Source organism: Protopterus annectens, chromosome 13.part0 (assembly GCF_019279795.1).
Source record: "Protopterus annectens isolate FY-2018-M chromosome 13.part0, PAN1.0, whole genome shotgun sequence".
NCBI lineage: Eukaryota > Metazoa > Chordata > Ceratodontiformes > Protopteridae > Protopterus > Protopterus annectens.
The window spans coordinates 626,857,669-626,871,327 of NC_056747.1; the positions used below are offsets into that span (position 1 = coordinate 626,857,669).

Consider the following 13,659-nt stretch of genomic DNA (forward strand, 5'->3'; position numbering starts at 1 on the left):
GGCGGGTATTATATATCCCCTTTCTTGCAGTTGCTCGTATGCAAGCACTACATATGTACCCCAGGTCCTTCTTTAAATAAAAACAATTTTTTTAATTCTGTTCAGTTAAAAACGACAAATTGCCTACTTCAAAGTACTGGTTCAAACACTAATAACACTTTCCTTGGAGCAAACTTCTTGTTATAGTAACTTAGCTCAATATGATAAGAAATTACTCCTTCATTGGAAGTCACTTCCAGCTACCTTTCTTCCTTGAATGCAAACCTCCATTCACTGACAACTATATGCTCCGCTTCCTCAGTAGGTACTTCCAAAGTTCTAAGTCAATAAATTGCCTGTATGCATATAAGCACTATGTGTGCTTTGAGGAATGCTCTGAAACCTATCAGCAGGATTATCTCTGAATTAGTCTTCTGAAAGATATTCAAACAAAACTGATGACTTATTACCAGTGTGAAGGCAACAACTATTACAGAGCACCTTTCAGCTGCTATAGCCTCCATAAAAGTTTACCTGACATAATGTGACAAGGGGTCTTCAGTGGCAGCTGCATTTTAGGTTTTTATACACACACACACAAATATATTCCTTGGTTTTTTTATGTCTTTTTTTTCCTTTTTTTGAGTGCTCATGGTACTAGAATTCAACAGTCAACAAAAAATATAAAGCATATTTTATACTGCAACAAAAGGGTCTATATTATAAGACCGACATTTGAAAACATCGAACAATATATGGTCGATGTCTTCAAACATCGACCTTATCAAAAGACAAAAAAAAAGTACCCTAATGGGTTTAAGAAGGGGAGCAAGCCCCTCTGCACCCCCACACTCCCTGCTACTTAAGCCCCTCTGCACCCCGCGCTACTTAAATATACCAACTCTGAGACCGCACTACATTGCAGTAAACGTAAATCTCTCCTTACGGAGATTTCCGTTTACATGCTCGAGATTCTGAGTGTTTGATATTCTCGTGTCGACAATGTCAGATTTGACATTGTCGGCTTTCGAGAATATAATATAGACCCTAACAAAAAACATTAATCACAAAAATTGTGACGTAAACATTGTGCAGCATTCCTGAATCTACACTGGTATACCAGTGATCAAAATACTGAAGACCAAGTCACCCCACCTCCAGATTTAAACATAGCACCCAATTACCAACTACCCATAAAAGAAATCAACTAAAAAATATTAAAATATCCACCTACACACTGGAGTGCTTGGAACCCTAACAAACTCACTCAATATGTTCCAGCTCTGAGGTTGCACAAGCATCTGAGCAATGGTTAAAAATAGAAAAGTGCTTAAAATGTCATGGCACACTTCACATAAGTCTGAACACTCTAAAAATTAAACCATCTCATACTTCTAAGACATGAATCCTTCAATAACACAGCAGTCATGTTACTGAACTTCCAGTAAGCAGTAATCTATACTTAACACTGGATACTTTCATCCTCTTCCATCTGATATGACTGTTGAGTCACTGAGCCACTTGCCAGATCCGATTTGACAAAACTAGTACTCCAGCCTTGAGCCCCATCAAATTCTTCCCTTCCCACAATGCTCCTGGTCATGAAGCTAACTCAGAGTTTGCTAACCTATAGCATAAAGAATCTTACTGCGTCTTTCTACATTAAATAGATGCTCCATAATAAGGATGTGGGAGGAGGGGGGAATTAAGAGTGCTGTATTGGATGGATAATGATAAAACAGTCAAGTGATACAGTTAAGTACATAACTGTTGTACTCTTCATTTTGTCCATCCAGTCAGACTGATAGGTCAGAATCCCCAGCTACTTAATTCCTCATGTGGTATCATGACAGGAGCCGTTTCAGAATAGTGGCTCCCAAGGAAGCTATAGATTTACAAATTACATCCCTTTTAGAATGTTTAGCAAATGTATGCAATTAAGTTCAGTTAGCAACTGCATAAATCTCATCCTCCAAAGAGTTCTTGAGGCTTTGGAGGATGAGCCTTTGGCTTTATTGGCCTGAAATTGTCCATAAATAGACTTGAAAGTAAAAGTAAAGTAAAAATCATGGACATTCAGAATTGCAATTTAGCTGAAACACCTGATAGCCTTAAAGAGTAATTTGCATATATCCCATGCTGCCTCTGATAAAAGAGGTTTAAGGAATCACACAGTGGAAAGTCTATTTTTTCTAGATTTTTCTTTTTGTGTTTTTTAACCAATTGGTTTTCCTGTGTGACCTTTTTACTCATTGTTTTAATTTGTTAGTAGGGATATTTTGTAGGCACCCTAATTTTTATGGATATCAGTTGGGTATGACAACCCTGTGTTTCTAAAAGTCAAACATTCCTCTTATGGTGTGCTGATGATGCCATAAGAAGGCAGAAACATGCATGTCCACAGTTAGAGGGTTTTGCTTTAATTTTCCACAAACAGAATTGAAACTAAACATAAATGAAAAAGCCATGGACATTCAGAATTGCCATTTAGCTGAAACACCTGATATCCTTAAAGGGTAATTTGCATATATCCATGTTGCCTCTGATAAAAGAGGTTTAATGTATCACACAGTGGAAAGTCTAGCTTTGTTAGATTTTTCTTTTTGTGTTTTTTTATACCCCAAAGTCTGCAAAAAGCAATGACAGGAGCGGTGCATTTGGTGAATACCCTTGGGGCAGTAGAAATGCCAAAGGGCAAAGCACAGAACTGAAAATGCAAGGAAAAAAACACAGAAATGTAAAAATTTCCTGAACAGAGGATGAACTGAGATGTGAAGATATGCATCTCTGAGATCTAGAGACACCAGAAAAGCCTGGGGAAGAAGAGGAAACAAGGTCTGAAGGGACAACATCCGAAAAGAAGGGATCTTGAAAAAGGTGTTGAGCAAAGAAAGATCAAGAATTGGCCTCGATGTACTCTCCATCTGAGGAGCCAAAAACATTGAGTAAAATCCCTTTCCCCACCTGAGTGGGCGGAATTAGCTAAATAGTGATCTGATCCAAAAGGGATTGCCAAACCCCTGGAAAATATTCTCAAGGAGGTTGAAGAATACCAGAAAAGTAAGGATGGGATTTCCAAAACATGAAATCTCTGACAGATAATCAGCAGGAGCCAAGAATCTGAGATGATCCGACGCCAAATTTGAAGAGACAAGGGGACCTGGCAGAGGGGAGGGGAAGGCCAAATGTTAAACAAAAACAGGCTTATCCTGAAAAGAAGGTTTCTGAGAAGGAGTCTGAGTAGACTTAGCAGGAGAAACACACCTAGAACCCTTCACAGTGGTACAATGCTTAGTGTTGAGGGTTGCGAGGCTGTCTACGAACAAGGGCAGACTTAGAAGAATAGTTCCTCTGAAACCTGAGAACAGGGGAGACAAAAATATGCTTAAGTTCCTGCAAGACCTTAAGATTATCCTGGCTGGACTTAAAGTCAGCAGCAGCAGCTGTCTCAAAAAGACTTTTTTATCTAAAGGAGTAGCCAAAAGATTGGCTTTAATATCATCAGGCACAGCCAAGAATAACACCTCATCACTGAACAAAAAGGGACAACCCTGGAAGAGGCATCAGCTGCATCACAGTTGCATTTTATTACTTGAGAAGTAAACCCCAGCAAAGAAGGGTTAGAAGTTTTTCAATCAGAATCAGGAAGGTCAGATACCACTTTAGAAACCTGAGAAAGGACAGCAAAAACATACCTGATCACGACCCCACAGATACCACTTTAGAAACCTGGGAAAGGAGAGCAAAAACATACCTGATCATATGAGCCTGGTTGTTAATGGCCCTAAAAGACAAGGTGGGAGCACTATACACTTTCTTGTCCAACTGTAAAATAGCTCGACTATGCTTATCAGAAGGAAACTGCTTAGTGAACGGCAACAACTTAAAGGGTTTATCGGAAGAAATTGACACCACTACAAGATCAGCAGAAGAGCACTTATATAGAAATTTACAGTCCTCAGGCCACATTGTAGAACCTATTGGGTTTCTTTGGCACTGGAGGCTGAGAGTCAGGAGCTACAGAGGATGCAGAAAAAGTACCCAAAAGAGCAGTCAGAACAGCAGGGACAGCTGATGGTTTGGAAGACTTCATTTGCAGGAGCTCACAGTACCACTTTTGAATGTTAGAAACCTGGAACAGTCCCACTTAAATTCCATCATGCAGGTAATGGTGCTCCCAAAGGACAACTCTTCCAAGTGGGAGTCTGGACTCAAAAAAATTCTCTTCCTCCACACTGTAGTCCAGGGAGAAGGAATTTGTGAAGAATAAGCCAGGGATTCTTCTGGAAAATCCAAAACCTCATCTGAGAATCCAATTCCCTAGTCTTCCTAACACAAGTTGAAGACCAGGGGGAACCAGGGACAGGCACCCCATGTGGAGGCTTCAAGGCCATTACAGCACCTGGAGACGTCACTCAGATATAACGAGTTAACCAATGTTTTGGATGTCCTCCTCAAAACCATTTCAACCATGCCCATCTCTAATTCTTCATTCAGATGTAACCTTCAAAAGTGGTAAAGGACCCCAGAAAGGTAAGCATCCTATCCCCCCCAAAAAAACCATCAAAAGGGATTATGTTGTGACAGTGAGTTTATGTCAATGTGGAGCTTTTATCACCAGCCTCCTCTGAAAATGGGATAATATCCAACTTGAACTTTCCCAGTAAACAAATGCCAAGTAAAGTAATACAAATAAAAATATAGGACAACTTCTGGAATCAGCTTTTGAGTCCTAATTTGGGTTCTATCCATCATGAAGAACATAGGTTAAGTAATGAGCTCTGGTGATTTGGCTTGGAAAGTAAGGACTGAGTATCCATCAATGACTCTACTGTTAGGGAAGGAAACACGGTGAAGAGCCCATTACCCAATCATAGGTTCATAGGTAGGTACTAGGCTATCAGCCCAAGGGCCTAAGTAAGCCTAGCCAACAAGGTTCCCTGGCTTACGCCACCCAAGAAAGATATTTTCCTGTGCCACTGTCGAGCAGACACACAGAAGTGATCCCCGGGGTGTATTTCCTATTTCCCATCCACTCATCAAGATTTTTCTTGAAGAGTGCTAATGAAGAACTTTGCTTGACATAAATGGGTAGCCTGTTCCAGAGTATAGGAAGTCTCTGGGACAGGAATCTATCCCTCCAGCAAGTCCTGTTTATTGTGGTGACAAGGTTTAGGTCCCTAGAGCATGTAGCTCGGAGGGATTGGAATTTCTTTAGGTATAGCATGTTCAACAGCTCTAGGTTTGATATAGCTTTATATGTTAGGCAGAGATCACCTCGGAGTAGGTGATATGCTAAGGAGTAAAGCTGGAGCTTTTTTTGAGGCGGTCAGTGTAGGGCATTTGTTTGAGGCCAGTAATCCTCTTTGTGAGGTACTTCTGTGGCCTTTCCAGCTGCTGCAGATCTCTTGTGAGGTACATTCAAAAGGGGCGTTGTACTCTATAATGGGTCTAATGAGTGTCGAGTAGAGGAGAGCAATGACCTCATTTTTCCTGGATAAGAACCCTTTTATGATGAGGTATGCCACATAGAAGGACTTCCTGACTACTCTGGCGATGTGAATATCAAAGGAGAGACTACTGTCCACCTGGGTCCCAAGGTCTCTTATCACACATTCGGTGTTAAGTAGATTGCTGCCTATGTGGCAGTTCATGGCTACAGAGTTTTTACCATAGAGGATGACACTGCACTTTTTGGCACTGAGCTGCAGGCCATGGCACTGACACCAAGCATCTGTCTCAGCGAGGCTCTTCTGTAGGATGTCCACATCATTTTGGAACTTGACTATGGCTCTTAGTTTGCAGTCTACGAACTTCGTCAGCCAGAGGCCTTCTGTGTTAGCCTGTTCTTCAGAGAAGTAGATACCAAACAGGAGAGGTCCCAGGATGGAACCCTGTGACACTCCACTTGTCACTGCTTTGAGGTCAGATTTGGAGTCTGCAACTTTTACAGTGTGGTTTCTGTCAGTGAGCCAGTTGGCAACCCATCTTGTGACGTAGGGATTTATACCTAGTTTAGTGAGTTTAGCTATAATTCCAGAATGGGGGATGGTGTCGAAAGCCTTGGCGAGGTCAAGATAGACTGTGTGAACCACCTTACCCTCATCTACGGCTTTGATGAATGCCTCAAAGAAGTTGATCAGGTTCACCCCAACTGAGTGGGATCCAGAGTTTGGAGGCTACTAATGTCTTTGTTTATGAGTTCCATGATGATACGTTCCATGGCCTTGCAGACCAGGCTCGTCAGGCTAATAGGTCGATAGTTTCTGGGATCAGTGGTGGCTCCCCCTTTGTGGAGTGGGATAACTATTGCTGTGCGCCATTCAGTGGGCACAAAGACTGATGTGAGTCTATTATTGAACATGGTGCTTAAGTGGGGAGCCAGTTCGTTCTGAAGTTCGTGTAAAACGCAGCCTGGGATGTTGTCCAGTCCCATGGATGCTGTGTTTTTGGCTTTAGAGAGTGCAGCTTTTACCTGAGTAGTTGTGATTACAGGGACTCTGCATTCTTCCTGTATAGATATGGGCCCTTTAGGGGGTGGGGGGGTAAAGTTAGCACTGAACCTATCTTCCAGGATGTTGGCAATATCAGTTGGTTCTGTACTTTTCGTGCCTTTGTGCTGTAACTCAGAGCAGATCTGGGTGTTGCCATGGAGATTCTTGACATAGCTATAGAATGCTCTGTGGTTGTCCTTAGAATTAGTGGCGATTTTGTTTTCAATTAGTGGCAATTTTGTTTTCGTAGCTAGCTTTGGAGGCTCTTATAAGAGATCTCAGCTTCTTACTGAGGCTGACCAGGGAGCTCCTCCATTCATGGGATTTTACTCTCTTTTGCAACAGTTTCTTCCTTCTGTTGTACAGTTTGTTTATGGCAGGGGACCACCAGATTGGCTTCCTTTTTTTGGAGGATAGCGTCTTGGTTCTGTTTGGGATAGCACGATCCATGCACTCGTGTAAGTGCTTATAGAGTGTATTTGTGTAGGATTCAGCAGTTGTAACTGTATTGTCCATCTGCATGGGTGTCATGAAGTTCACCACTTCTGTCTTAAGAAGCATGAAGTTGGCTTTGGAGAATTTCTTTACCATGGTTTCCTTAATGGGGGCTGGGGGCAGGATGTGGATATCAAGGGTGAGTAGCATATGGTCGGATCGGACCAACGAGGAGTTGACTTTAGGTGTGAAACACCGGTCACCCATGTTGGTAATGACTAGGTCTAGGATACTGTTGCCCCTGGTGGGGGTGTGGATAAGTTGATCCAGGGCACTGGAGTTTATGAATTCCAGAAAGCGTTGAGCTAAGGAGTTGGTACACGAGTAGTTTTCCCAGTTAATGAATGGGTAGTTGAAGTCGCCCATTATTAGGGTGTTTGGTTGAACCCTAATATTTTCCAGTACATCAAGAAAAGAGGAGTGGGAATCCTGGGGCATGGTGGGGGGATCTGTAGCAAGCTACAATTTGGATTGCAGTTTTGCCCAGAGTTAGTTGCACTTGGATAACCTTGGATGCATTATGCTGAGCAACTAGCATGGAGGTGTGGATATCCTTAATGAATATGGACACACCTCCACCTTTGGTGTTTCAGTCTAGGTTACATGGCCGAAAAGTGTGATATGAGTTATAGCCTGGTTGTGCAAGGGTGCTCTCTGGAGCCTTGAACCAGGTCTCAGTCACTGCACAGATATCGATGTTCTCCATTTTAAGGAGTGCCTCAAGTGAGTGCATTTTGAGATTTAGACTTCCAGCATTGAGTAGCATTACCCTCAGTTTTTGCTTGCCTGTTCCTGTTACGGTGGTGAATTTGTTATTCATGGATCCTGAAATCATCTAAATATGTGCTGCAATTACAGCGTGTATAAAGCTTGATTGATGTAGGTCACTACTGCATGTACTGCCTCCACTTGAAGGAGAAAATGAAACCTAGGAAAATCCCATATGGACAAGGGCCCAACATCACGATAAATCACAGGAAAAAGCACCATTGCACAGTACCTAGCTAATAGTACTCACGGTCACATGTTCATGTACATCCTTCAGAAAATAGTTCCCTGCTGAACTGAATGGCTGAGCAGAACTCGCAGTAACACATATTCACTGCAAAGGGAGTCTGCTGAGGTACTAATTTTGTGAAAGCCGTGCTGCTCTGATGTAGTGAGCAGATGTCTTTCCTAACCTGCTCTTTCCTGAGAAAAAGTATTTGACCATGCCTCCTTACTTATGTCCTCTACTATGCAGTCCCCAACAGTCATCTGATGCTACTTCAACTCGGGTCAACTGAGTCACAGTCAGTACAGTGGCCCTCTGCAGAACTGGTGCAATGCTGTCGCAGCCAACTATTCTTCCATTATATGCTTCATCTTGTATATTATTCCATTTTATATTAGGTACTGTCACTTCCTCACTTTTCTAGATAGATGCCACAAACACAGAAGGGATGTGTTTCTAACTTAATAGTCACAGATCAGAAAACAGGCCTGCACATACATTAGGGTGGGGGGTGTTCAGTAATGCAGCTATATAATTATTATTTTCACAGATAGGATACAAGTACACAAATTATCTCCATGCTTAAAGCATATTATTGACACACAAAACACATTCTGTAAGCTGTAAACTGAATAAGCATGTCTGACATTTTCTGTATGTTTTCTGTATGTGTTTATCTGCTTCATAAAAGACTTGAGATAATGGATGGTACAGTAATTCTCTTGGTGTGTAGCAGTTTTAATTAGCAGACAGGTATGCAAGTAGCATGGGCTTTGCATGGCAAACTGAGACTAAGGACTATGAGGCATAAAAATGTGTGATTTCCTAATGTTGGAAGGAAAGGAAGATGGATGTACAAATCATGGAGTTAAACTGGAGCTTCTATAATGACTGCAACACTGTATGTACTTGAGTTTAGGGTGATTTCTGCATCTACAGCCCTCCACCCACTCCCTTCTTTGGTGCTGCTTCCTACAGTGGACATCCTCTGGTGTGGTAGGTGTGCTTTCAGCTGCGTCTGAACACATGCACATCAATTCACCATATGCCATACAACCTTTTAAGTACCATGTTATACATTTCTTTACTTACCCCTCCTATTTTCTTCTGTTTTCATCCTCTGCAGTTCAATGACTTAACTTTTAATTAACTGCCCCACTTGTTAACAGCAACTCAGGGAGTGAGTTGCAAACCTATGTGACACTCGGCGGTCTACAGGGTAGCTGCAAGTCACTAGAGCTACTGGAAATTCCCAGAATAAGAGATATACTAGGATAAAGGGGCAATAATAGATCACAGTAAGGAAATTAAAGGAATGGCGCTATCATTTTATGGCTAGGTTGAGTCCAGCAAAAGAAATTAGAAACAAATGTGGTTAGCATATCCACAGAGCAAGTCATACATATATTCTTACCTGTTCCGCTCCTACCATGCTGATTGGCTTGCACTTGAATAAATGGCTGATAAACTTTGGGATGAAGGAGCTGTAAGATGGGAAACAAACACAGATGAAATATTACAAAGACCACAAAAACACAGTGATGAACAAAGAGACCTCACTGCAAACATTCTGATGAAGGGATACTCCAAAGCATGTTACTTACCAGACTATCATTTCTTTCTTCAAAATAAATAAATAAATATATATGCTTATGCCAAAACCTGAAGTATCACATAGCATACATGTCAAAAGTATCATGGAAAAAAAAATCCAAAGACCTAATAAACATGAAAAAAAAACGTATATGTTTTAATCACTTTTTGTTGTTGTGTCTTTCGGTTTTTCCCAGTTAGGGGTCGCCACAGCGGAACTCCGGTCCGCTAATGATTGACAGCAGATTTTTACGTGCCGAGTTGCCAGCTCTGACGCACAACCTTCAACAAAGGTACGCCCATTCACGCATATCTCCACACAGAAGATGCTCTAGCTGAGAATCGAACGGGACAACGTCTTACTGTGAGGCGACTACTCTTCCCTTATCAGGCAAATAAGAACTGTTTGCTGCCGATCACTCAATGATTCTTCTTCAAGCCAATACTTATTAAGAACAGACTGACAAAGACTGCTGCCTTGCTTGCCTTTCTCTGACCAGAGTATGAATTATTTTAAGGGAATATGCATGTATTTTGCAAGATATTTTGAGCACATGTACAATTATGCTGCTCTGTTGTAAGTACTGTATTACAGAGAAGACATATTACAGCTGGTCAATGACCATTACCTATGACCAATCAGGTGTGGTCATTCATTTGTATCCATAGACAACCTCAGCATGTACCCACACATTATAGCCACTTTACCAGCTCTATGAATATATACAACTATCCTTGACTGGATATTGATCAATGTGCCCACTAATATTAGCTCCCATGGATCACTACCAGATTCGTCCTACCTACAGAAAACAATGATTCCTCAACCCTCATAACCAGGACCTCTACAGACATACCTGGAATCTATCTAATCATGACCCAGTCTTATTCAATACCAACTTAAAATTACACAACTGAAATATCCTTAGACAACTCCCCCTGGATGTGAGAATTAAACACTTCAATAATATCATAATTAATACTCTCAATAAAATGTCCCTTCAGTTAAAAAAATAAGAGTCCAAAACAACCCTGCTTCTTGGCTAATCCTAATCCAAATAACTAGGCAAACAATGTAAAATAGAGACAAAGTAGAAAAAACTTTGAACTCTATAAGCTATGTAGCCAAACCAAGTACCTTATCAAACTAGAGAAAAACAATGCTACTCTGACCTGCAAAACAAAAACAACAACTCAAACTCTTCTGGTCCAACATAAGTTAATATCCATCCAGCCATCCTCAACCCCTTTTCCCATTTTGCACATGGAGGTCGGTTTGTCACTTCCGCAGTGACAATCATCTCAAGCCAAGGGTTACATTGCTGGGTGGCTAGCCCTGCCACTGTAGTTCATTTGCATCACTCACTCGCGCACACACACTCACCTATGGCCAATTTAGAGAGTGTCCAATCCACCTACTGCACGTCTTATACCCAGGCAAAAATAAACAGCCCAATCCAAACCCTTAGTGCTCCCCACTCGATATGGCCTCTGTTTTCAATACCCACTTCATTACAAGCATTTCCAAATCAATCCATAAGTATCCAACAAATTATAACTCCAGCAGCCTAACAAATACCAACATCCCAACTCTCTCCTTTCAATGAATTTCAACAAATACTATCAAAATTGTCTAATGAAATTAAAACTAACCAAGCTAGCACCAGACCCCATTCCTCCAGACTTTTAAAAAAGACTGCTGTTAGCTTAACAGCCTTACCAGTCTCCACTCAAATTAATAGACCCATTCAAGAGTCCTATGCACCTCTACTCTGGAAATAAATATTTTATCCTTCCTCTACAGAAAGGCAATACCTCCACTGGCTTAACTAATTTCAGACCTATCGCTATACTCTCCCCTCTCTCTAAAATCTTGGAAAATGTATGCTCAAACTACTCCATTGCCTACTTCACAAGAACCTCATTACACTGACCCAACATAGTTTACACCCAGGTCACAGTACCATCACTGCCCTTCTGACATTCATAAATATGATTAAACAAGGAAGGGAGAAAGACTAACTTGTATCTTCGCTCTGCTTTAACTTGTCAAAAGCCTTCAACACTGTTTTGCATCACAAACTTCAACAACCATCTCTAGCAGGCCTATCTGAACCCTTACTCAGATGGTTTACTAGCTGTCAGAAAGATATCAATCTGTTAAATGGCAAGATTATTTTTCTCTCTTTCTGCCCACTTCAAATGGGGTTCCACAAGGCTCCATAACTGGACCCTCCTATTTCATATTTTTACCAACAATCTTCACACACTGAAAATGGCTCTCAGCTCAGTCAGACTTCCCCAGTAATCAAAGGACAAATAAATGAATAAATGTTGCAATCAACACGGCCAGCCTTAGGCGAAATGGAGTCCTACACAAAGGACTTCATGGGTCACCTTGTTACCTACTTGTCTCCACTGCACTTCACCTATGCCCTTCCCCTGTTTCCCCTCATTCTGATCAAACACCATTCAGATAGGTTACTTCTTTTTTTGCTTTTTCACATGGTGTCTTACTTTTTAGCCCCCCCTCCCCATGCTTTTAATACATACCCTAAGTGACCAAGACTCCATGGAAATAAGTTTGGATGAAACAACTCAGTTAAGCTTGGGTTCTGGAGACTGCTACGTACCCAGAAGTCATAGGTTTCTAAACGCTTCAAAGAAAAAACTGTGCCTAAATCTTAAAGGTCAATGCCAACAAAACAGAAACGTTAAATGCAAGGATATATAAATCCTATATAGCAATACTGTCAGCCTTCCTGCCCTTCTAAAGAGAGATAGGTACATTCTATGTATCCTTCTGCTGTTAGATTGGGATAAAACTAAAAGTATAAATGGCCAGAAGCATATATTATACAGCTGAAAGTCTGTGAAAAGAGCTCAAAGCACATGGATAAAATCCACACAAAGACAGGGAGAGTACATGCAGACTACACACACAGGGCACCATAATCAAAAATTCAACCACTGTTAAATTGGCAATGCTACTCGATGCAACACTCTACCAACAATCAGCTGTTATCACATGTATCCTGCCCAGACTGCTACAAAAAGCCACTTATCGAGTAAAATGCCAATGTTTGAATGATGGAAAGTGAAAAAAGCATGATCACCCTTGTTGCTTTTAGATGTACTGAAACCCCATCTCCCACAGAGATTCAGCCATTTTCATCACTCATCAATTACAGGCACTTTACTGAATGTGCACACCTCAGACATCTGATAATCTCAAAACAACCACCACGTAGCATCACACAAATGCGCACTACCTCTGTAAAGCTATAATAATGACTGTCTAACTTGAAAGAATGACAACAGTGTCTATCCAGATTCCTGGATTTTGTAAATACAAACTCCCTGGACCAGACTGCCAGTACACCAACCAAGGATACAGACATACTGGATCTGGTCCTCACTAATATGGGAGAGTGCTGCACACCCTGTAGTGTAATGTCTTCCCTGGTAAGGTAAGACCACAAAATGTTCTCAATTGAAGTAAAAATAAAACCTGGAACCCTTGCTATCCCTTGGAATATTCAGAAACTACTCTAAGGCCAACTTCCTACTATTAAGTGACAACCTGGCAAAATGGCAACCCCCTATAAACCTTGAGACCCCTGCCTACATGGAACTGCTCACAGAAACCCTTCACAAGCAGAGGCAGCTGTCCCCATCAGGAAGAAGTATAGAACTAACTCAAAAAACATGCCACCCTGTGGAATCGCATCGTCAGTAGGCTGTATAAGAGAAAGATGAAATCATGGCAAAAATGAGGAGATGTATCACCCAGTAGGATGAAAGCACTCTCATCAAACTAAAACAACTCAGAGGACAAAAAAGTCTGCCAAAGCCAATTTTTGTTGTTGTTGTTGTTGTTAAATAAGAAACATCTTTATTAAATTATCACTTATAACATAGGCAATCGTACATTTATAGAAGTGAAAACAAACCATATTGCCAGAATTTTAGTAGCAAACATTATGCATCAATTGTAATCTACCTAGTCACTGTCAATCAAGCATTACATAGCTAATGCAAATTCTACCTTCTTTTAAACCTCATTCCTCATATGCCTGTACTGTTCTCACAATTTCCTTTTTT

At 41.1% G+C, this 13,659-nt stretch overlaps 1 protein-coding gene across 1 annotated transcript in view; it reads right to left on the minus strand.

Moving 5' to 3' along the window:
- Positions 1 to 13,659, minus strand: part of VPS53 (VPS53 subunit of GARP complex) — a 1,983,995-nt gene that overhangs the window by 186,768 nt on the left and 1,783,568 nt on the right. The window contains exon 19 of the mRNA XM_044054290.1: positions 9,377 to 9,446. Coding sequence (XP_043910225.1) covers positions 9,377 to 9,446 — 70 coding nt within the window. The remainder of the gene's footprint in view (positions 1 to 9,376; positions 9,447 to 13,659) is intronic.